The 25756-nt window shown below is 46.5% G+C and overlaps 1 protein-coding gene across 1 annotated transcript in view; it reads left to right on the top strand.

The window, feature by feature from the left end:
- The first annotated feature begins 20877 nt into the window (after positions 1 to 20877).
- Positions 20878 to 25756, top strand: part of TTC9 (tetratricopeptide repeat domain 9) — a 29181-nt gene continuing 24302 nt past the window's right edge. Inside the window, exon 1 of the mRNA XM_004584434.2 lies at positions 20878 to 21772. Coding sequence (XP_004584491.1) covers positions 21364 to 21772 — 409 coding nt within the window. The 5' untranslated portion in view covers positions 20878 to 21363. The remainder of the gene's footprint in view (positions 21773 to 25756) is intronic.

The following is a 25756-nucleotide window of genomic DNA, read 5'->3' as shown; positions in this document are numbered from 1 at the left end:
AATCACCATTTGGAAGGATTTTGTTCAGAGAGAAACAGTATATGAGCACATGTGTTTTCTCATGTATTCGGAACATATAATGTGGTGGTGCTGGCCAGCGGGAGCGAATGTTTGGCCTCATTTTGTTATGCATCTCATTTGGCTGAGAATTTTGACTGGATTCAGAAGGCATTAATTAGTCAGCAGAAGACTGTGTTAGAATGAAAACTCAGACGTCAGCGTGGAGGGTAAATTCAATGCATGTTAAACATTAGTTCCTAACAATCCAGATGCAATATGGGTGAACTAAAGTCAGGACCCGTCATGAGAGAGACCATAGGCAAGGACCAACAGAGTAATAAAGACACAGACCTTGGAGAGGTCGGAGAACTGTGCAGCCCTCCTCCAGGCCCACAAGTGCAGACACACCAGCCAGCTGTTGAGGAGATGGAAAAGTAGTTTACAGGTTAACCTAAGACGTGGTCCTGCATCTCTTATACATCAGTCATGCTTCTGGCTATGAGTTCTTTAGCAATCCAGATGGACAATGATCAGGAAGAAGTAATTGTAAAATTCATTAGGCTTCCTGAACTAAAAGGTGTAATGTCTTCCAAGAAAATAATTAAATGACCATGGGCAAAGAGCCTCATCTGTGTAATTTAAACCTATGAAGTGGGTCATTGCTTAGTATCCCAAATCTACATTTAGCTAACTCATAATTGTGCTCCATCTGCCCAAAATAGTCACTTTATTCTGTGTGCCATGCAAAAATATCTGGGTTTAGAGGTTTCTGTAAAGTACCAAATGTAAGTCTCGTGTGCTTCTAGATTATCCATTATTTTTTGTTGAAAATTTTTAATTTTACTAGAATGAGAAGAAAAAAGTATAATATGCATAATGTAATAATTGAAAAAACACCTGTCATTTTGAGAGCCCACAGCCGTAATCAAAGAGAGTAGGATGGCCCTGCTCTTCCTTCCAGAGAAAACGAGCAGATGTGTGCCAAGCTGACAGGTGTTGAGGTGGTCACAGTTCAGACAAGCCAAACTGAAGGTTGTAATCAAACTTCTTGTTAATTTTACAGGACCATCCCAGCAACAGGCAAAAGAGTTGTGGTGTTTATTTCCTCATGTAATGGTACCAGGCAAGGGTCAAAAAGAAGCGTAGGTGGCAGTGGCAGAAATGATCTCATAGTTGGCCCAGAGAGAGAGGTTCCTATATTTTTTTGAAAGATTTAATTATTTATATTGGAAAATCAGATATACAGAGAGGAGGAGATACAGAGGAAGATCCTCCGTCTGATGATTCACTCCCCAAGCGACCACAACAGCTAGAGCTGCACCAATCTGAAGCCAGGAGCCAGGAGCCAGGAGCCTCTTCCAGGTCTCCCATGCCAGTGCAGAGTCCCAAGGCTTTAGGCTTTTACTGCTTTCCCAGGCCACAAGCAGGAAGCTGGATGGGAAGCAGGGCTGTCGGGATTAGAACTGGCGCTGTTATAGGATCCCAGCGCATGCAAGCGGGGACCTTAGCCGCTAGGCTACAGCGCTGGTCCCTGGTTCCTGTATTTTTATGGCCCCATGAGTCAGAACAGAGGGAAGGGTTCAGAAAAGAAAGTGCTGATTCAAAGTAGAGAAAATTACCTCAGCCAAGATCCCTAATAGCAAGGTTTTGATGGAGGTGCCTGGGATGTGTCTCAGGTGAGACCCCATTAAAGATGCGTCTGGGGCCTGGTGCGATAGCGTAATGGTTAAGGTCCTCACCTTGAACGTGCCGGGATCCCATATGGGCTCCGGTTCTAATCCCGGGAGCTCCACTTCCCATCCAGCTTCCTGCTTGTGGCCTGGGAAAGCAGTTGAAGACGGCCCAAAGCCTTGGGACCCTGCACCCGCGTGGGAGACCCGGAAGAAGTTCCTGGTTCCTGGCTTCGGATCGGCGCAGCACCGGCTGTTGTGGCTCACTTGGAGAGTGAAACATTGGATGGAGGATCTTCTCTGTCTCTCCTCCTCTCTGTACATCTGCCTTTCCAATAAAAATAAATAAATAAATCTTTAAAAAAAAAAAAAAAAAGATGTGTCTGAATGGAGACACCTGGACTGGAAATGCAGAAAGCATTGCTGATCCAAGGGGGCCTGAGTCCTCATAGCAACCCCCCCCAGCCCCCAGATTTCCCGTTGTAAAGATTAATATGTATTTGAAAGGCAGAGCTAGAGAGACAGAGAAGTGAGAGATTGAGACTTCACCTACTAGCTTACTCTTCAATGGGTTGCAATGACTAGGGCTGGCTGAAGTCAGGAGCCAGAAACTCCATCCAGGTCTTCCACATGTGTGGTAGGGGTCCAAACATTTGGACCGTCTTGCAGTGCCTTCCCATGCACATTAGCAGGGAACTGGATTGCAAATGGAGCAACTAGGACATGACCTGGCACCCATATGGGGGATCCTGGTGTTGCAGGCTGTGGTTTAACTCGTTGTGCTGAAATGTTACAGCCCCACCACCCCACTCAAACCCTGACTTGGAGTCTTCCACCACCATCATGTTCCAGATAAGATCTAGGAGGTTGTGTCATCTTGTATAGGCAGTTTCCAAAACTCTAAATGAAACAGGTGGAAGCCTTCCTCAGCCCCTAGTCCTAGAAATGTTCCCTAATCATTTCCTCAAATATCCATCACCCCCGTGACTACAAACAGTAGCTACAAATGAGTCAGGAGAACAGAAGCTTCCCCTTCTCCTTGGTTTTTAAGATGTAAGCCAAAGATTTCTAACTGGCAGCTGTTAGGTCGCCTTTTACTTGCAAACATCCTGTAGCAGTCAACACAGTGATGTCCTACGTAACGTGGGTTGTTTTAAAGATGTATTTACTTACTGATTCGAAAGGCAGAGTGACAACAAGAAATGAGAGGGAGGGAGGGAGAGAGAGAGAGAGAGAGAGATTGAGACTAAGACATACAGAGATTGTACATTCACAGGCTCCCTCCTATAGTAGCTGGTGCAGGCTGGCGCCAGGAGTCTAGATTCCCATCCTGGTCACCCACATGGGTGGCAGGAACACAGGCCATGTTCCACTGCTTTCCCAGGTGTGTTAGCAGGAGGATAGATAAGAAATGGAGTAGCCAAGACTCCAGTCTGCACTCCATATGGGACACAGACCATCTGAATGATGGCTTAGCCCACTGCACCACAGCACCCATCCCAATGTGGTAGTTTTAAAAAACAAAAAGCAAAAACAACTGTATTCTTTCCTTCTACAAAAATGTGAAAAATGAGCCTGCAGCAGGGGTGAGGATGCTGTTTGCGTTTTGGCACTTGCCAGCTGACTGGATCCGAGGCACTGTTCCTCTCTAAATTGGGTGATTGGTGTGCTGTTCATTAGCTGGCACAGATCAATCATGTGGGCTAGCCAGTGCTTCTCAGTCATTAATATGCATGCAAATCACCTGGGGAATCTTGTTAAAATTAGAATTCTGATTCAGGTCTGGGATGAGCCTTTGACAAGCTCCCAGGCAATGCTAATACTTGCAGCCCAAGGAACCACACCTGCAGTGGCAAAATAATCAGATAGCACAGTAATGAGATGCTTTTCTAGGACACCAACAGCCTGCTTTTAGATTCCGTTCACCCACTGACTAGCTGTTAAGTAGGAACATTTCTTGGGAAAAGTTCCTGCATTATCTATGCTGTGGCTTCCTTGTTGCCAAAATGGTGCTAATAATAGTTCTTTAAAGAGTCCAGAAAGGATTGAGTCATTGTACGTGATAGTTCTCAGTTGCCAAACTAGTGGCCTGACACACAGCAAAAACAATCAAGCCAACAACTGCTAGCTGTTATTATTCAATATTGAAGCAATAATGCGTCACCCTGTTGCTTAAAATCGTGGAGTGGTTTATCCCGTCTACAGGAAGCAGTTGGAACGCCTCAGTGTGGTTTATGATGCCCTTCGTGACGTGGCCTCCATTTTCCTATGTATTATGTCTCCATTACAAAGCTGGAGTCCTTTCCACACCCTCCCCCTCCTGGGAGCTAAGCTGCTATCTTATATGCTCCCGTACCATCCGGGGCACATCTCTTTCCTAGCACCAATCACATCCTGTTGAAAGAGTCAAATCGTCTGTTTCTCTTTGGGCCAATTCCTGTGGCAGTAAGCTTCCAATAAGCATCCTTTATGAAATAATGAATACTTGCCCAAATATGCATACCAGTGTTTCTTCAGGCCTCTCTTAATCCAGTCCTTTGATGGGCCTCTTCTTTAATGAGTTGTGGATTTTTTTTTTTAACATTAAAGATACAGAAGGGCAATAGCCCCTTCTTCCATCCCAGAAATATACACATGCCCCTCGCAGCCATAGTTCTGCCACAGGATGATTATCACTACAGCCCTCTGGGGAAACATTGCTCCAGACATTGCAGAAGTCCTGACATTTTTCTAGATTTCAAGATTGCAGCTACAGAGGCATAAATAGGAGCTCAAGCCACGAGCCACCAACAAAGCTGGAGAACCTGGTGTGAACTGGTTTCGATTCAAATCCACGCTGGGTGCTTTCTATAGACCATGCCTGTTCAACTCTCCCTAATGCCTTTCCATGACCTGTAAGATATCCTGTGTCAGGCATCTGTCCATCTCCTCAGTCAGGTTACACCATCTTCTCACTGTTCCAGCAAGGGGGCCTGTTTTCAGTTTCTGGAAGACTTGGCTGCTGACCACAGGATCTTCCCCTTGACCTGGGATGTAGCTTCCCCCTCCCCCGCCCCATGCACACATACACTACACAGCCTCCAATCTGATTCTGTCTCCTTTTCATGCCCAAAACTTTGTTTTCTTCAATGCTCTTTCCTAACATCAAGAGTAGTCCCTAAAACATAGGAAAATTTCAATGAGCACTGATTGAATATTGCTCAATTTACTCCTTTTATGAGTTCTCAGCGGTCTTTGATGCCTGCCTCTTCCAAGCACTGCCTCCTTCTCCCTGCCCAAATCTGTGAGCATCCTGCCCTGTGTGTGTGTGTGCATGTGTGTGTGTGTGTGTGTGGAGGAGGGGGGAAGGGTTAGCCCTGTGTTCTCTTCAGAAGACTTTAAATTCCGTGAGAGTAAAAGATGATCTTATTTTTGTCCAATGCCCAACACCTAGAAATGTGTAGATAAATATAGAGTTGTCAGTGAAAATTAATTGGCTCAAGAAGGGTGACACTCATTCCATTTTATTTATCTTGCAAACAACAACAAAAAAAATCTTACAAACATTTTAAGGATCCTATTATGATCTTATTATGTGAAAATAGAGGTAATTAGCACTAGCCAGGGCAATTTGGAACAGGAAAAAACTTTACATGTCATCAGGCCCATTGTTCTCATTTTAGAGACAAAACATTAGTGCCCGGGAAGGCGAAGTGATGTGCACAGCCAGCTAGTAGCAGAATTAAAACACAAAACTCAGGCTTCCTAACTGTCAGTCAGTTTTTTTTTTTTTTTTCACATGATTCATCTATCCAGAAGTAAAGTTTGTTAAGCACCTGCTCTTTTGAGTGGACTTTGAAACTCATGTACTCAAAGAGAAGCTCAGCTTCAGGCAATGATTCTCTGTTTGGTTGTACCCTGGAATTCCTAGAGAATGCCTTGGACTCAACCAAAGAGATTCTTGCATAATTAGATTAAAACTGTTTATGTCATGGTCAGCGTGGTGATGGTACATCAAGCTAATCTTTCACCAGGTAGTGCCAGCATCACATATGAGTTCAGGTTCATGTCCTGGGTGGTCCATTTCTGATCCAGCTCCCTGCTTATAGCCTAGGATGGCAGTGGAGGATGGCCCAAGTCTTGGGGACCCTGTACCCATGTGGAAAACCTGAAAGAAGCTTCTGGCTCCCAGCTTCACGCTGTTTCCAGGCTGTTGTATCTATCACTTTTCTACTCTATTTCTGTGAGGCCACTCTTTGGCTTCCACATATAAATGAGAACATTCAGAGTTTGTCTTTCTGTGCCTGACTTATTTCACGTAACCTGTCTTCCAGGTCTAGCATCATGGCAAATGACAGTATTTTACTCCTTTTATGGCTGAATAATATTTCATTGTGTACATGTACCACATTTTCTTCATTCCTGAATCATGCATATATTTTCCATTCATGTGTTGCCAGACACCTAAGGTGATTCCATATCTTCGTTGTTACAAATAATGTTGCAATGAATACAGGAATGAAGGTATCCTTACCAACTTTTGGACATTTTGTTTTATTTATTTTTGTGGTTGGTTTTATTCTCTGATCCTGATTTTGGCTTTGGTTTTGTTTTGCTTTTGTCTTGCCAAGTGATGGTCACAAGATCTCTGGTTTTGATTTGCATTTCCTAGGTGATTTGTGATGAGCACCTTCATTGGAGACATGTCTATTCAGGTAATTTGTCCATGTTGAAATCAGGCTACCTGCTTTCTGCTACTGAGCTGTTTTAGTGCTTTAAGATTCTGGGTAATAATTTAATATCAGACCAAAAGGTTACATATCTTTTCTCCCATTCTGGAGGTCGTTTCTTCACTCTTGATGGCTTCTTAGCCCGTGTGGAAGCTTTTTTTTTTTCATTTAAGGTAATCACATTTGTCTAATTTTTCTTTTTGTTCCTTGAGTTTTTGGGGTCATATCCCCAAAACCTTTGCTCAGAACATGTCCTGAAGAGTTTCCTGTTCTTTTTCCTCCAGTAATTTCACAGTTTGGATGTAACTGTAAGTTATTCCTGTATCCTCGTTGAGTTGATTTTTGTATATAGAAACAGGGATCTAGTTTCCTTGTGCAGATCTCTTTTCAGCTTCCACAAGACCAATGATTAAAAAGACCAAACTTTTTTCAATACATATTGTGGCACACTTCATGGAAAATCAATCGGCTGTGAGTATATAGATTTATTTCTGGGTTCTCTATTTCATATGTTTTTCAAAAGCATTAATTGATTCATTGTCTTTCTAAGATTTATTTATTTTTACTGGAAAGGCATATATATATACAGAGAGGAGGAGAGACAGAGAGGAAGATCTTTCGTCTGATGATTCACTCCCCAAGTGACCACAACGGCCAGTGCTGTGCCAATCCAAAGCCAGGAGCCCAGATTCTCTTCCGGGTCTCCCATGCAGGTGCAGGGTCCCAAGGCTTTGGGCCGTCCTCCACTGCTTTCCCAGGCCACAAGCAGGAGCTGGATGGGAAGTGGAGCTGCCGGGATTAGAACCGGCGTCCATATGGGATCCCGGGGCTTTCAAGGCGAGGACTTTAGCCGCCGGGCCCCATGGAAGTATCGCTTTCTATCCCTCTATCTCTGCCTATCAAATAAAAAGACCAATGAATCTAGGCCTGGCGCGTGGTCTAGCGGCTAAAGCCCTCGCCTTGAATGTGTGGGGATCCCATATGGGCGCCGGTTCTAATCCCAGCAGCTCCACTTCCCATCCAGCTCCCTGCTTGTGGCCTGAGAAAGCAGTTGAGGACGGCCCAAAGCCTTGGGACCCTGCACCCGTGTGGGAGACCTGGAAGAGGTTCCTGGTTCCTGGCATCGGATCGGCGCGTACCGGCCCGTTGCGGCTCACTTGGGGAGTGAAACATCGGATGGAAGATCTTCCTCTCTGTCTCTCCTCCTCTCTGTATATCCGGCTTTCCAATAATAATAAATCTTTAAAAAAAAAAAAAAGAAAAGAAAGCGATACTTCCATCTTCTAGTTTCTCCATAAATGCCTGCAAGAGCCAGGGCTGGGCCAGCTTAAGCTAGGAGCTCAGAACTCAATCCAGGTTTCCTGTGTGGCTAACAGGGACCAAACTACTCACACAGTTTATTCCCATCTCCCAGGGTGTACATTAGCTGGAATCTGGAATTAAGAAATCAGACAACATAATCCCCAAAACACTGATATGAAATGTATGTGTCCCAAGGGATGACCATACACCAAATGCATGCCCCTATGTGTCTGTCTTTATGACAAGCGCCGTGCTGTCTTGGTTACTATAGTTTTGTATTACGATATTGTGATTCCTTTAGCTTCTGTCTCTTTTCTCGAGGTTTCTTTAGCTATTTGGGGTCTTTGATGGTTCCATACAAGTTTTTAGGAGTGGGTTTTCTTTTTTACATCTCTATAAATAACTGGCATTTGGGTGGGTACTGCACTGAATCTTCAGATTGTGCCAGACAGTACAGACTTAAACAATTTTCATTCTAAATTACCCAATCTGTAGCATTTTACTATAGCATCAGGAGCAAATAAGACAAAAATTCATACCAAAACGTGTGGCACGGCTACGATAAACATCTAAAAATGTGGAAATGGCTTTGGTACTGAGTAGTAGGTAGAAGCTAGAAACGCTTGGAAGAGAAGGCCAGTTTGTATTAATACGAGCATTACGGGTATTTCTGGTGGAGTCTCCTAAGAGGGTTACAAAGAAAGCCTGAATCTTCTAAGAGATTACTAACTGGTCAGAACCAAAATGTTGCTAGAAATCTGGTCAGCAAAGGCCATTCTTGGAAGGTCCCAGGAGCGTCCCTGCCCTTAGGAGCTCTAGGCCTGTGGTTCTTCCAGGTCCTTGCTGATGCAGCCATTTGGGGAGAGAACTGGCATGTGGAAGATCTCCCTTCATCTGTCTCTCTGATCAAAAAAAATTAGCTAAAACAAGAAGCTGTAGAGAGCTATCTGTCCCTTTCTGTCCCTACAGCTTTTGCCATGTACGGTTGCAGCCACCAGAGGCCATCTTGCAAGCAAGACTTTTCCACACACTGGACCTGCAACCCCCTTGATCTTGCAACCCCCAGTCTCCAGAAATACATTCTTATTTATAAGCTGCCAAAGCCAGGGCATTTTGTTACACTTGCAGGAATGGACTAAGTGACCCAACAAATTATATAAGTCAGGAGAAAAAAACCCTATTAGGTGTGGCTGCCATGTACTGAGCCAAATATTAGGCCTGGGATACAAAGCATAAACATCATTTCATTTTAATTCTCATGACAATCCCAAGAGAAGGATGTTACTACTAGTCCCATTTTTACAAACAGGTGACTGCATCTTAGCAAGGCCAAAATTCCCAAGGGCAGGTAACTGATCATCAGTGGAGTCACGTGAGAATTCAACGGCTGACTCATGCCCTTAGCCTCTGAGCTTAATCGCCTCCAAGCAAGGTAAAGCTGGCTTCTTACCTTATTGCCTTACTGTTTTTAAGCAAAAGGATACATGCACACACACAGAGGAAGGAGACAAGCCTTTCATGTACATCTTAGTTAACAATTGCAAAATGAACACCATGTAACCAGCACACAGGCAGTTAGAGAGGTACAGTATAACTGTCCCAGCTCCCCCTCGCCTCCTGGAAGGCAGCAATGCCCTGACTTAAGCCATAATGGTGTCCCTGTTTTCCTTCATATTTGCTCCATACAACCATGAGTTCCTGAACACCATAGGTGAAGTCTGCCTTTAGGAAGGGGGATGATTTATGCAACTGAGAATATACAGATGTCTTTTTTCATATTTGGAGTTTTGCCATGCTTCGACTTTGCTTGAACTTGACTGAAATGCTTACAGCAGTAATGTGCTCATTTTCAATGCTGAATAGTGTTTGATTAGATTGATATTCCCCAATTTGGTTGGTTTTTTTTTTTTTTTTGCTACCATTGATAACCTGGAAAAATGTTTCTGATTTTAGGATATTTTGGATAATTGTGGCACAAACACTCTTGAATCTGTGCCTTGGTGTATCTCAGCATGCATGCCTGTAGGAAATGGGGTGTCTGGGCCATGGGGTATGTCTATGAGCATATTCAAATTTAGAAATTTCAAGAACTGTACTCTTTTGTATTCCTATCTGCAGACTTCCTGTTGCTCCCTCCTCCTGGTAAGGTTGATGTAAAGACTGCTGGGGTGGGCATTTGACAGTGGTTAAGATGCTGCTTGGCACACCTGCATCCCTGATGGGGTTGCCCTGGATCCAGTACTGAATCCGCTTGCCATTCTAGCTTTCTACCAATGTGTGCCCTGGGCAACAGCAGGTGAGGGCTCCAGCACAAGGTTCCTGCCACCCAGAAAAAGATCCAAGCTCCTGATTGAAGCCCCTGGACCTCAAGTGTCCCATTCAGTCACCAAGCGTTGGTTTCATAGTTTCTGTTTCACCTGAGTTTGAGAGATGATAGGACTAGGGTAAAATCAAGAAACCTCTGAAGAGTGGACGAAAATGGCAAATTGAATCTGCAGTTCCAAAGGAAGACACGAGGAGGCACAAGAGATCAGAAAAGGCTTGGAGGCCCTGGACTATTAGAAAGGTCCTCCCTGCATGAAGCTGACAATTGGGAAAGATATGGGCCCAAATCCAGCTAAATATGACAAAACAGGCAAAGAATGATGAAAAAGGGGCCAAAACAAAGTATCAAAATAAAACTGTAGCCATCAGTCTTAAACAAATGCAATCTAAGAGCCGCATGACTAGAATTTAAAATAATTATCCTAACGATGCTCAGTGAGCAAAGAGAATAGAGAGACAACTAAGCAATCAGGAAGATGAGACAAGAACAGGGTGACAATATCAACAGAGTTCCAAATAATTTTTAAAAAGAATCAAGCAGACATTCTGGAGCTTAAAGATATAATTTAACTGAAAAAAACTTTAGAGGGGTATAGCGGCACATTTCATCTCTAGAATTAAAAATCTACAAATTTGCAGACAGGTTATGTGACGTTAAAAAAACAGAGAAGCAAAAAAAGAAAAGAATGAATTAAAAAATAAAGGGAGCCTAGGTGACTTATAGGACATTATCAAGTGAGTAATATACACCTTATGGAACTCAGAGAAGAAAAGTGACCAGAAGCTTGCTGGAAAAAATGAAGTGCAAAGACTTCACAAACACGAGTGGAAAAAATAGGCAGGGGCCAGCGTCATGGTGTAATAGGTTATACCTTTACCTTCCGCACCGGGATTTCATATCAGCACTGGTTCAAGTCCCAGCTATTCCACTTCCAATACAGCTCCCCACTAAGGACCTGGGAAAGCAATGGAGGACAGCTCTAGTCCTTGCTCCACTGTACTCATGTGGGAGACCATCCTGGTACCTGGCTTCAGACCTGTGCAGTTCTGGCTGTTGCAGCCATATGGGGAGTGAATAAGCTGATGGAAGACCGCATGCACTGTCTTTGTTTCTCTAAATCTGCCTCTCAAATAAAAGCTAAGTAAGTCTTTCAAAAATAGTCAAGAGGCCAGCAATAACCTAGTGGCTAAATCCTTACCATGTATGCGCTGAGATTCCTTATGGGCACTGGTTCATATCCCGGCTGCTCCACTTCCCATCCAACTCCCTGCTTGTGGCCTGGGAAAGCAGTTGGGGATGGCCCAAAGCCTTGGGACCCTGCACCTACATGGGAGACCCAGAAGAAACTCCTGGCTCTTGGCTTTGGATCAGCTCAGCTCTGGCTGTTGTGGCCACTTAGGGAGTGAACCAGCAGATGGAAAATCTTTGCCTCCTTGTCTCTGTACCTCTGTCTTCCCAGTAAAAATAAGTAATGATTTTTTAAAAGTCAAAAAAATTCAAAACGTGGGCATTTGGCACAGTGATTGGCATACCATTCGGGACACCCACATGTCACACAGGGCTGGGTGGGTTTGAATCCTAACCCTGCTTCTGATTCCAGCTTCCTGCTGATCTGCACCCCGGGAAGCACCGCCTTGATGACTTGGATGATTGTCACTGCCATCAACGAAGACCCAGATGGGATTCTGGACTCCTGGCTTTGGTCTGGCCTGTCTTGCCAGTTCTAGAGATGTGAGAGGATCAGTAGACGGAAGCTCTTGCTGTCTGTCCATCCTCTTTCTGCCTTTCTAGTGGAGAGGCAGAGATTCTTCAAAAATTAAGAATCTCAAATTCTTACAACTAGGATAAACTTTAAAAGATCCACACCAAAATACATTACAGTCAGATGTCTGAAGTCAAAGACAGTAGCAAAAGAAAAACAATGAACCATATAAAAGGGAGTTTTTGTAAGATTATAAACAGAGTTCTCAGCAGAAAGTGCAGGCAAAAAGGAAGTAGAAAAACATATTCAAAGTATTTAAATAAAAACTGAACCAGGGCAGGAGGCAGCACCCTGGCATAGCAAGCCAAGCTTCCACCTGCAGCGCCAGTATCTTATATGGGTGCCAATTCAAGTTCCAGCAGTGCCACTTCAGTGGAGGATCCCATACTCATGTATGAGACCCAGAAGAAGCTCTTGGCTCTTGGCTTCAGGTCAGCTCAGCTCTGGCAAGTTCAGCCATTTGGGGAGTGAAGCATCAGATGGAAGAGCTTTCTCTCTGTGTCTCTTTCTCTCTGTGTATCTCTGCCTTAAAAAAAAAAAAAAAAAAAAAAAAACTAAATCTTAAAACAAAACAAAACTCTTCTCTCCTAATGCCTGGGAAACAGACACATAATTCTCAGAGGAAATTATGATTATCTCTACTTTGTGTGCCTCTGCCTGAATGCATCAACTATGGTGTGGGATGCTGGAGAAATGCAATTGGCTTAAGCTTGAAATAGGTGCTAGCAAGTGGAAAGGGGGCTGGCCAGTCCATGACCAACAGCTGTACCAGGTCACAAGGAACAGAGCAAGGAATAGTGTGCCCAGGAAGAAATGTCAGCAGGCTCAAGAGATTAACCCCATGGCTAACAAGAAAGATGGGGAGTTGGAGGTTGGGGTGAGTGACAGGAGAGAGTAGGGATCAGTTGAGCCTTATTTTTCGAAGGCTAGACTGAAGTAGTCTGTGGAATCATAGAGAAGCTTGTTGTTAGGGGAGGTGTGGAGGGAGCAGAAAGTGGGATAAATAAAAATAAAAAGCTTTTGTTAGCTACACCTATAAATGAGGTAGTTTAACATCTCCCACTTTTCCAAAAACGGGATACTTGAACATTAAATATGGATTAAAATCTGATGATGGAAAAGGCTGTCATTTTCTCAGGTAAATTGTGAAGCTCAATGCAAATGGTAAAACATCCCCCAAATAGCTTGGCTTTTCTTGGCAGGTGGCCAAACCCTGAATATCTTAGATTGGTTCAAAGACATGTCTTACATGTGCTCAAGAAACAGCTACAGAGAGAGACAAGGAAGAAGAAGCCATCCATCTGGGAAGTGTGTAAGACCCAAGTGTGAGTGTGTAGAAGAAGAGTTTTTCAGTCTTCTAAGATGATGGGCAGTGAAGGGGACAGAGACTCCAAGAAGCAGAAAGCAAATCAACATCAAAGCAGGTACAGAGGACGAGGCCCTGAGAGCCAGGAGGACCGCGGTGCTTGCAGCTGTCTGCCTTGTGAAGCTCTTTCCTTCAAAACAGCGCCACACATGTTTTCTCTAAGAAACTTTCCAACGACTTGTCTGGACTATGGGATGTTGGACTCTATGCTTGGCAAATACTTGCAGGGAGGGAATTTCAACTAAACTTGAACTATGGTTATGCAGCGGGGTGGAGGAACCCACCATGGGGGGAGGGTGGGGGGGAGAATCCCAGATTCTATGTAATTACAACACAATGTAATTAATGAATAAATTTAATAAAAAAAAAGAAAAAAAAAGAAACTTTCCAACGTATCTCAGCAGTGAAGAGTTATCCCTCTCATAATATGTGCATCCATGTGACAAGGGTGTATGCTTGCGGCTTGTGTTTTAGGAATGAAGGGAAAGTATTTGATGATATTGGGCCAAAGGACCGTGAAGACCCGAAACCTGCTACACAACTCAGTCATCTTTCTTCCCTGTGACATTCAGCAATACAGCCAAGGGCCACTGGCAGATGGGAAACCAAAATACTACAGTCACCTGCATAAATGCCTGACTTCTTTGTGCAGGGCTGTTTTTAAAACAAAATTAGGGAGCCAGTGGTTGGTATAGCAGTGAAGACACTGCTGGAACACTGGGATCCTTGTGTAGTTCCAACTCCTGATTCCAGCTTCCTGTTAATACATCTCCTAAAAGGCAGAGACGGGTCCCTACCACCTACTTGGAAGATCTGGCTTTTTGTTTGCAGCACCTGGTTTCAGCCTTAACCCAGCCTAGGCATCTGGGGAATGAGCCAGTAAGTAGGAGCCCTGTCTCTCTCTCAAGCTCCACCCCATGACACACACACACACACACACACACACACACCACAAATAGAAGTGTGTTTGGTTATGCATGCAAGGAAAAGCAAACAGATGGCCAGATGCCAACAAAAGACCCTGATACAGCTTCCTGTTTCTGCAACATGGAAGCTGTGGAGAAAGTTGAATGGAGAAGCATCACTCCGCTTTTGTTAAATGTGGAGCAACGAATCTCTGGGAACGTGACTCATTTACTGAGCAAATCCCCTCATTACTGAGCAAAAGTAAAAACTAGGAGAGAAGGGGAGAAGTGCTACTTCCCTTTCCTCTAACACTTGATCCTCAAAATGTTGGCCGTGAGGGAGTGGAAAGGTGGACGCCTGGCTCAGGGGTGAAGTCACCACTCAGGACACCTACTTCGGTTATGGGAGTGCAGGTTCAAGACACAGCTCCTCTGCACCCAACCCAGTTTCTTGCTAATGAACACTCTGAGGGGTGGGGAGCAACAGGTGATGCTGCAAGGACTTGGATTCTTGCCACCCTAGTGCCCCTGATTGAGACCCAGACGCCTGGCTTTGGTCTGGCCCATCCCTGAGTGTGAAGGCATTGGGAAAGGAGCAAGAAGATGGAGGCTTCCAAATCAATTTTTTTAATTTAATTTTAAAAAGGCCAGCAGTATCAGCATTGCTGCGTAGCTCTTTTAGAAATGCAGAATCTGGGCCTGGTGCTGTGGCCTAGTGGCTAAAGTCCTCGCCTTGAACACGTCGAGATGCCATATGGGCACTGGTTCTAGTCCCGGCAGCTCCACTTCCCATCCAGCTCCCTGCTTGTGCCCTGGGAAAGCAGTCGAGGACAGCCCAAAGCCTTGGGACCCTGCACCTGTGTGGGAGACCTCTAGAAGAGTCTCTCGAAGAGCTCCTGGCTGCTGGCTTCAGGTCGGCATAGGACCGGCCATTGCGGTCACTTGGGGAGTGAATCATCAGAGGGAAGATCTTCCTCTCTGTCTCTTCTCTCTATATATCTGCCTTTGCAATAAAAATAAATAAATCTTTTTTAAAAATGCAGAATCTTGGGGCCTACCTAGATGAACAGAATCCGACATCCACACACTAACATTTGACATGCATTGAGTCTCTGGTTTCTTTTTTTTTTTTAAAGATTTATTTATTTTTATTACAAAGTCAGATATACATAAAGGAGCAGAGACAGACAGGAAGATCTTCCGTCCATTGATCCACTCTCCAAGTGACTGCAACAGCCGGTGCTGTGCTGATCCGGAGCCAGGAACCAGGAACTTCCTCCGGGTCTCCCATACGGGTGCAGGATCCTAAAGCACTGGACCGTCCTCGACTGCTTTCCCAGGCCACAAACAGGGAGCTGGATGGGAAGAGGAGCTGCCGGGATTAGAACCAGCACCCATATGGGATCCTGGTGTGTTCAAGGCAAGGAGTTTAGCTACTAGGCCACACTGCCAGGCCCATGTCTCTGGTTTCTAAATTGACTCAAATCTTTTGTCACTCACTTTCCAAAATAGCACTGTGCATATGGCCAATAGTTAATGAAAGAATATTTGTTGGCACCTATTTAATTCCATCTGAAGGGAGGAAAAACCAGACACATTTACGAAAGAGTAGCTTCGACAGACATAAGTGCACTACAAACAAGCAAGCCCCATTCCAGACATTACACACAGCTCTGCCGAGCACCACAGATGGGCAACAGAGTAGTCTCCTCCCTCGACCTCTCCACCTATACTATTCCCTGCTTGCCTCCATCCGAGCTAGTGCTACGCTTTTGGGTTGAGTTTTGCTCATCCATGGCATAGTGCCAAGTGGGCTACATTGTTTCTTGCAACCTTGCCCTCAATCCCAAAATTGAAGGACACAGTAGAAAAAGCAAAAAGCAATTTGGCACATTAATATTTCTCACTTTAAAGTGGTCATGACTACAAGGACCCGATTCAAAGTCTGATGGCAGCTAAATCCTCTCTGGCCAAAAGCAGCCCCTGAAACTTTGCTACCTGAGTGGCATTATGCACTTCCCTTCCATCCACCTGACACAGTGTTTCAAAGGGAACCAGGGACTGGCATGAACTTGTGAATGCTCTGGAATTCTGCCACAACATTATCATGGGATCCAATAATGACAGAATTGAATGACTAATAATTAAAGCTGCCATCTGTTGAGCAGTTACACTGTGCTTTTACAACAACTCTATGAAGTAACAACTGTCCTCATTTCATGAATGGGGAAAGTTGAGGTTTTCGGAGGTTGAATAACTTGCCTAGAAAGTAGCAGAGATAGGGCCCGGCGGCGTGGCCTAGCGGCTAAAGTCCTAGCCTTGAAAGCCCCGGGATCCCATATGGGTGCCGGTTCTAATCCCAGCAGCTCCACTTCCCATCCAGCTCCCTGCTTGTGGCCTGGGAAAGCAGTTGAGGACGGCCCAAAGCATTGGGACCCTGCACCCGGATGGGAGACCCGGAAGAGGTTCCAGGTTCCCGGCTTCGGATCGGCGCACACCGGCCATTGTGGCTCACTTGGGGAGTGAATCATCGGACGGAAGATCTTCCTCTCTGTCTCTCCTCCTCTGTGTATATCTGGCTGTAATAAAAATGAATAAATCTTTAAAAAAAAAAAAGAAAGAAAGTAGCAGAGATAGAATTCCAGTCCACGCCTGAGTCCTCCGGTCTTAGCCACTGCGTGAGCATGATGCCTCAGTTGTCAGAAGACACTGTACACGCCCACATGACCACAGAATCCCTATATTCTCTGTGCTGCCAACACGAAGCTCAGAAGAGACCGGAAATGTTAAAGCCCTTAGTTAAGGTGGGTACTTAAAACATAATTGTACTTTAACACATTGAAATTGTGTCCAACACAGAGCTCCTCAGCCTCCATCCACAGCAACGACACACATGAGAAATATTTACCCTTATGATGAAAGAAATCCCAGTTACTTCGATATCTACCAAATCAGAAAAATATGTTTTCAGATTTATATATATATTCTTAAATATTTATCTATTTTGTTACAAAGTCAGATATACAGAGAGGAGGAGAGATAGAGAGGAAGATCTTCCCTCTGATGACTCACTCCCCAAGTGACCACAACAGCCAGTCCTATGCCAATCTGAAGCCAGGAGCCAGGAACTTCTTTCAGGTCTCCCACATGGGTGCAGGGTCCCAATGCATTGGGTCATCCTCGACTGCTTTCCCAGGCCACAAGCAGGGAGCTGGATGGGAAGTGGAGCAGCCGGGATTAGACCTGGCACCATATGAGATCCTGGTGCATTCAAGGCAAGGACTTTTAGCCGCTAGGCCATGGTGCCAGGCCCAAAAAATCTTTTTTTTTAGATTTATTTATTTATTTTTATTACAAAGTCAGATATACATACAGGAGCAGAGACCGAGAGGAAGATCTTCCATCCGATGATTCACTCCCCAAGTGACTGCAATGGCTGGTGCTGTGCGGATCCAAAGCCAGGAGCCAGGAACCTCCTCCAGGTCTCCCACATGGGTGCAGGATCCCAAAGCACTGGGCCGTCCTCGACTGCTTTCCCAGGCCACAAGCAGGGAGCTGGTGGGAAGTGGAGCTGTCAGGACCAGAACCGGTGCCCATATGGGATCCTGGTGTGTTCAAGGCAAAGACTTTAGCTGCTAGGCCACGCCGCCGGGCCCCAAAAAATATTTTTTAAGGTTCACGCTTGATGTAGGTCAAGATGCTATGGAGCCAGGATGCTTTGGTGGGACCACAAGCTAGTACATTCTTTCTGTGAACCAAGCTGACAACACAACTTAAGACTTTCTTAAAAATTGATACAATAATTTTATGTAAGGAATAACTGGACAGTAAGATGCCGGACTTTCTGCATGGTCCATGCCCACAATGAAGGAATCATGACTGGATATGAACTGTACTACCACAACAATATGGAGGAATTCAGTATGGGGGGAGGGCTTTTTGGAGGAGTTGGGGGAATTCCAGTCTATGAAACTGTGTCATTATATGAAATAAAATAATGATAGTAATAATAAACCAAGTATAAGAAGAATATAAAGGAAAATTCTGAAGATAGCTTGGATTTCTTAAAAGATTTGTTTTATTTCGAGCCCAAGCATGTTAGTCTCATAGCTGAAGTCCTTGCCTTGCATGCTCTAGGATCCCATAGTGCCACTGCTTTGTATCCCAGCTGCTCCACTTCCCTTCCAGCTCCCTGCTTGTGGCCTGGAAAAGCAGTTAAGAACAGCCCAAAGTCTTGGGACCCTATGCCCACATAAGAAACCCATAAGTCTGTTGGCTCCTGGCTTCAGATTGACAGCTCAGCCATTGCAGCCACTTTGGGAATGATCAGCAGATGGAAGATCTTTCAGTCTCTCTCTCTCTGAAACTGACTTTCCAATTTAATAACAACAATAATAATAAGTCTTTAAAAAGAGAGAGAGATTTGCTTTATTTCACACCAGATTTACAGAGAGAGGGAGAAACATCTGCCATCCTCTGGTTCATTCCCCAAATGGCAGCAACAGCCGCAGCAGGGCCAGTCTGAAGCAGGCAGCCAGGAGCTTCTTCCAGATCTTCCTCATGGATGCAGAAATCCAAGGCCTTAGCCATCCTCCACTTCCTTCCCGAGTCACTAGCTAGATCAGAAGTGGAGCATCTGGGACTCAAATTGGCACCAACATGGGATGCTGGTGCCACAGGCAGAGGGTTAGAGCCACCTTGCCAGCTCCAAGATTACTTGAATTTAACTCGCAGATCTGGGGTGGGAGTGCAGCCCTGCAGTTAAGGTGCCCGTGTCCCACATCAGAGTGTCTGGGTGCGGTTTCCAGCTTGTCAGGAAGCTGTTGAGCTTCCTCTCTGTGCAGAACCTGGAGACCTTGGTGATGGCCCAGCTGGGTTCTTACCCCTCACGTGGGAGACCTGGATTGAGTTATCCAGGTGATCTGGAGCCTCTGGGGAGTGAATCAACAAAGGGAAGCCCTCATTGTCTCTCAAATTCATTTTTAAAAGAATTCAGTGCTTGGCACAAAGTAGGCACTATACAAAAGTGGTATAATTATTTTTTTCCCTCAGTAATAATAATAAAATCTACCTGATGGTAGAAAAAAATAGCTATACACACTATGGTATAAGCATGTAATTCAATACAAACAGCTGTAAAAATGCTTTAAGGGAATGTTTAATCAGATGTAATGCAGAGTGGCGAGAACAGGAAGCAAATTGGATATACAAATAGTGTCCCCCAGCACTTACATTAGAACATTCTGTACATGCAGATGTAATATAGAAAGTAACAGCTTATCAAGGGGGTGCCACTGTGGTGCAGCAGGTAAAGCTGGCACCTTGACCATGGCATCCCACAGGCTTGGGTCTGGCCCTAGTTGTTGTGGCCATTTAAGGAGTGAAACAAGGGATGGAAGATTTCTCTTTTTGTGTGTTTCTCTCTTTGTAACCTTCTCTTTCAAATAAATAAAACAAACCCTTTAAAAAAAAAACTGGTAGGAATTACATGGAAACACTAACAAAGAACGCACCTGGGTGTCAATAAAGGATTGAGACTTTCCTTATTTGTACTTTTCCGTACTTTCCAACTCCATCCCACTCCCCTGCCAGGAGGCATATAAATCACCTGGTCCTCTGTTAAAATGAAGCTTGTGTGTAAGTTTGGGCAGGCCCCACAGGTCCCCCAGGCCCAAATGATGCTGATACTACCAGTCCAAGTCCCACCCTTTGAGTATCGAGGATTGTGAGAAGCACGTGTGTACCAAATGAGATATCTGTGAAAGTGCAGGTGGCTGGAACCAATCCCCAGAGTTTCTACTATCATGGTCCAGGCAGGACTTGAGAATCTGCATTTTGAGCAGTTTCTCAGGCAATGCGCTGATGTTGCAGGTCTGGAAACCACACTTGGACAACTGCTGCTTTAGAACATTTTTGTTTCTTAGCATCAAAAAAGCCGTGGTGGGAGCACAAGAAATGCCAATCTTCCTAGTTGCTTCTCAAATCAAACCCCAACTTCAACTCACAGCCTGTGTGATGCCACCCTGTCATTTTCCATGCCTTCTATTGGGGCTACAAAAGCCAACATCTAAGACCTAAACACACCTGACATCACAAACATCAGGACCTCTGCCTGATTTCAGTTCATTTGTTATTTCCTCCCAACCAAATGTCACCCTTCCTTCAAAGCCTCCAGACACGGCTTTTTCCATCATGCTGGGTTCAACCAGCACCCACCTCCCTCTCCTCTCCTCCCCGAAGGGCTCCACAGTTTCTTTCTGTTCCTCTTCAATCTTAACCTGCTGCGGCGACTCTATGAGTTTCTTGGGGGTGCAGGTGTGACTTGCCCATCCTATCTCTTGGCTTCAGCAAATCCCCAGTGAACAGCTGCCACTCAGGGTTAACTCAAGGATGAATGAAGGAATGGAATCTGCCAGTGAAGGGCACGGAACTAGTCTGTAAAGGGATACCAGGACCTCATGCACGGCCAGCCTAATGACAGAAAGGAACAGGTGTTTTCCTTCTCCTATGTCTATGATACACTGTGCACAGCTACTCACACACACACACACTTGGGCAAGTACGATGCCCAGAACACTATGCCCCATGGGGAAAGGTGCATCCCGTTCTGGATGGTGCTTCCTCCAACACACACCTCACGACCGCCCGCATCCACAGAAGGGAAGCCCTGCTCCCTTCAAAATAGCACTTCTTTGTTGCAAAAACCGGGAGCCGTGGCCTATGTCCACGCCCCTCATGCCCGCCGCCCCACGCTGGTGAGTTTTCCAGAATTCATCAAGGGTGATTCCTGAGCCGGCCTCACTACCGCTCCCGCCCTCACACACGGACTCCCTTCCCCCATCAGGCTTCTTCCGACCCGGCTCGTCTGGAACAGGATTGAATGGGAAAGAGCGGGGCCGTCTTTGTCATTCATCCTCCCCTCCCTGGGCAGGCCAAGCTTCTTCCGGGTCAGCGACAGTGGCCGCTACCCCAACCGGGCCCGCGGTCCCCCTACACCGAGAGTCCCTGGGCGCGCTAGGGCCGGGCTGCCGCGGCGGGCAGGTTGCGGGCAAGAAGGAGGGCGGGGAGGAGGGCGGGCGGCGCGCGAGTGGGGGAGGGAGGAGAGCCCGGGCGGGCGCTCGGAGCCGCGGGAGGAGCCGAGAGCAGCCTCCGGCAGCTGGCGAGGAGAATGGGAGTGCGGGGCCACCGGCTGCCGCGGGGTGTCACGGCTGCGGCCGAGCCTGGGAGGCGCAGAGTCCGCGCCCACCGCTTTTAAAGCCAGAAGGGCGCGGCGGCAGCGGCGGGTGGATCGCGGCGCGCGCTGAGCGCTCGGGCGGCGGCCGAATGGAGAGGAAGGGCTCGGCGGCCGGGGCTAAGGGGAACCCGAGTCCGCCCGTGGCCGGAGACGGGCAGAGGCCCCCGCCGCCGCTGTGCGCCCCGGGGGGCTGCGGCGGAGGGGCCCCAGCGCGGGGCCAGTCTGGGGCGGCGGCCGAGCCGGCCGAGCTCATCCGGCGCGCGCACGAGTTCAAGAGCCAAGGGGCGCAGTGCTACAAGGACAAGAAATTCCGCGAAGCCATCGGCAAATACCACCGGGCATTGCTGGAGCTGAAAGGGCTGCTGCCGCCCCCCGGGGAACGAGAGCGGGACTCGCGCACGGCATCTCCGGCCGGGATCCCCAAGTCCTGCCGCCTGTCAGAGGAGCAGAGCAAGACGGTGGAGGCCATCGAGGTCGACTGCTACAACAGCCTAGCAGGTGAGCCGCGTCGCGTCGCACCGAGCCGCCCGCCTTCCCCGCCTGCGTCCCGCCCGCCCAGCGCCGGGATCCGCTGCGGCGCGCCCCGCCGGGCAGACTCGCCTGCTGAGACCGCACCGCTCAGGGGAAAGAGAGCCGGGAAGGGCAGCGCTTTGGGGGTGATGGGAGGGAGTGTGATTTTCTGGATTATGCCTTCCGAAGGCCGTAGTCACCTCGCGCCCCCTTTCCTCTGCATGCAGGTAAATCTCGTTTATAAATGACTGGACAGAGAAGGGACCCAGCTGGTCTGGCCACAACAGCTGCTGGTCCCTCTGTTAGGGAACCTGCCCCGAGACGCAGAAACAGAGTGGAGGTTGGGCCCCAGTACCCAGTCCTAGCCCATCGCTGGCCTGCGGGCAAGTCCTCAGGATAGCCAGTGCACCTGCCTGCTCTAAGTGACAGTGATACCTTGGTTGGTCCCCAGCTGGCCCCCAGCGACCCACATCCCTGTGGAGTCTTGAATCCCAGTAGCAAAGGGGAGTTTGCCACAATGACTTCAGCATCTTGAGCAAAATGGATTCCAAAATGTCACTTCTCTCGCAGCTCTGCCGAGGCTCCCAGTTGCCAGGTGAAGCCCGCGGGCTCAGGGGGGCAGTTAGCTGCGGCCAGGGATGGAGAGCTTGAGCTTTTCCTTGTTCCTGGCTTTCTGCCTGCCATGGATTGCCCCTGACCCTAGGGCAGAGGCGAGGGCTTAGGGAGCAGGGCACCCTGTTGTTAGGCTGTGGAGGTGTACATTCCATAGTTCGCTTTGGGAATGAATGCCGATGTCAGGCCCACATTTTTTATTTAACTTGAACACCGGAAAATTTAATCTTTTTTAAAAAGAAAAGAAAAAAAATAGGTGGAGACAATCTCCTTGTGTTTGAAGAGTCCTCTCCTCTTGCCCACCGGGTGGGGTTTTGGCATAGGTGAGCTTCTTGACAAATACAAGCCATTCTACTGGTGCTTAACCCTTGAAGTAGCCTGAACTTGCCAGGGACTGTTAAAGCAGGGTAGGATGGAGGGTGGAACTGAAGGTATCTGGCCCCTAGGCCCTGGCAGGATGTAAATAAATTCTGATCGTTCTATCCTGTTCTTCCCTTCGAGGTTTCCAGTGCCAAGCTACCTCTGCTCTCCCGTAAAGCCATGCCCAGTATCAGAGCATCCTGTGTACTCAGGCGAAACCCAGGCAAAGGGAGGCACCTTGTCAATCGGAGAAATAGTGGTGCTGATGGCAGCACTAGCGATAATGGCAGCAAATAAAGCAGTACAGCAAAGACAATTTTTCAATCCATTACAGATATGGCAAGATTCCCTGTGTTTCCCATAAGTCTGGCATCCTGGCGGCAGCCCAGTGAACAGTTAAAGGGCACAGCAGGCCTGGGTGGGGGGGGAGGCATGCTGGAGTGCTACTGTGGTGATCTCCGTCTTACATTCAGTACCAGCCATGAGCATTCTAGGGCTATCCCACACCCCATGTTTGGCTGCCAGCCAGTGGCTAGCGCTGCCTGACCTCCACCCAAGCAGTGGTTACATTTCCATGGTGAAACCAAAGATGTGTCCTTGGGCTGGCCAGTCAGGGCGGGGCTGAGGACCGCACAGCTCCTCCACTTCCATGCCTTCCCTGCGTACACTTGAGAAAACTTCGGTGCTAAGAGAATGAAAAGTTGGAGCAGTGGATTTTCCACCCGTGCTATTTTCTCCAGCGCCCAACCTTTATGAGTGCTTTATTGTGTGTGCAGTTAAGCAGGCTAGATACATTGTCTTTTGGATCTATACAATGTATGTAAAAGAAATATGATCATCTGCCTTGCAGAGAAAAATTCAAGGTTCCAGAGCCAGCCATCCTCCAAGGGCAAATCATCCAACCTTGGTGTGCCAGGTCGGCATCCTCTGGGTCTCTTTCCCCTGAGTGCAGTCTTGGGTTAAAAATGCCTTTGGGAGCTCTCAGCCCTGGTAACCAGAGAAAGAAATGTAGTTGAGTCAAGGCTCTGATAGGCTACATGCTTCCAAATATTGCCATGATTCATGTAAGAAAGAAAAACATGATTACGAGCTGAGCAAACTTAGCAGACCTGAAATCTGTATCCTGTGTGCAAATAGAAGAGTCAGCAGCGGAGGGGCGGAGTTCAACCTGGCAATCGCTTTGGGGGGCGACATAGAAAGCTGATGCTGGTTTCCTTGGGCAGTGGGAAAAGTTGGTTTCTGGTAGCTTGGAAGAAAAAAAAAAAACCTTTCTTGATGGACTTTAAAAGCAATAGGTATCTGGACCATTTTGTTTTGTTTTTAAGAAAACATGCTAGAAAAGTTAGAAAGGAAAATGTAAAATTACCCATAACCCACTGCCTAAAGAAAATCCATTATGGTGTATTTTCTTCCTGCATTTTTTTTCCTGTAAATAATGCAAACTGTTTACAAACTAGGGTTCCTCTCTCTCTACACAATTGTGCATCTTGCTGTTAATTCCACTTCCTGTGATTCCAGAAGTACTTTTGCATTTTCTTAAAATATTTTTGTGAGGATTATTTTAAATGGCAATGTAAAATGTTTAAAATGTGTTTACCATAGTCTTATATAGGAAGGAAGGAATCATGTGTTCACGGTTGTTAGCTCCAGAACACGGCAGCAGGGCCCAGGAGGTCCCTTTTGCTCCTGACTGTGGGAAGGAGGCCAGCAGTTGGAGTTCATTCTGGCACAAAGGTAGCTGACACAGAGCTAGGTGAGCAGGCTGATGGGCAGGACTGGGAGATAATTTCTCAAGGATCTGGCCTCCTACCTGGAAACATGCCTAAGGAGAAGGCTTGGGGTTTAGAAAGAACATGGATTAGCCAAGAAGTCCCTGGAGAACAGGGTATCTCTGTTCCAAACAAGAGGCTGTTGTGCGGCTTCTGCAGAAAACCCAAGCTCAGCAGAAGCTTCCTAAAGAACAGCGAAGAAGCCCTTAAAATGTGCTAGGAGATGTGAGTGTGAAACTCCCTTTGAATGGCTTGAGGAAACCATGTGAAATGCAGACAGGCAGTTTGCAAAATGCTGCAGGCTGTAGTACGTTCTGCCTCGGGTATCCTTTTGTTTGGGAGAAGTCTGACCATTTGTGCAAGGTGCCCGGACATGATTTTACATAGCTTGTTTTCCAAGAAACTCAAGGAAAGAAATTCTCCTACAGAATTTCAAGAAGCTCTGTTGTGGTTATTAGAAATGGTATTGGGACCTTCCTGGAGAGATACAGGAGTCTGATGCCTACTAAGGCCAAAAGAGGAGGAATATATTGGCATGTTGATTGACTCTTGTTGACCTTGAATGAGACATTAGGACTCCACTGGGACCTTGGAATGTTCTGTGCAGAATCCACTGAAGGACAGAGCCTTGCAGTCTACATCTGTTCCTATGGGTTGGTGGTGGCCCCAGCTGCAATGAGATCAAAGGATGCAACACTCAATGACTTTGTATTTTCACATGATATTTGAGGCGCCAACACCAGCCACGGGGATGGATGCCAGCAGACCCTGGGTATTGGATCTGAGGGCTAGAAGCCTGTGCCTCCATGATATACCTCACGACCTTGGATAAGATTCTACTGCTACATTAACCTCCGTTTTTCTTTTTATAATTTAGAGCAAGTTGGGATTTTTTGTTTGTTATAAGAACAAAGTAAGATTCCCTGATCTCAGTTTCCACCTGTGTACAGGGGCATGATCAAGTTGGGAAAAAGTCACATTGGGAAGAGACCTGGGCTGTGCCCTCTGAAACCAGCCTTATCAGTGCTCACAGGCGTGTGTAAAGGCCATGAGATCAGGGTTAGCTATGTGATTTGCAGGGCCTAATGTGAAATTAAAATGTTACTTATTACTCCTTACTCAAACTTCAAGGAAAATGTGTCATTTAAGGTCCTAAGAGATAATTTTTTTTCTGTTTCAAATCATTGCAAGTAAAGATGGTTAAAATTTTTCAATTTGGGCATGGTTTTTA

Source organism: Ochotona princeps, chromosome 26 (genome assembly GCF_030435755.1).
Source record: "Ochotona princeps isolate mOchPri1 chromosome 26, mOchPri1.hap1, whole genome shotgun sequence".
Classification (NCBI taxonomy): domain Eukaryota; kingdom Metazoa; phylum Chordata; class Mammalia; order Lagomorpha; family Ochotonidae; genus Ochotona; species Ochotona princeps.
The sequence above is the reverse complement of the archived record's forward strand: the minus strand, read 5'-3'. Positions and strand labels throughout refer to the sequence as shown.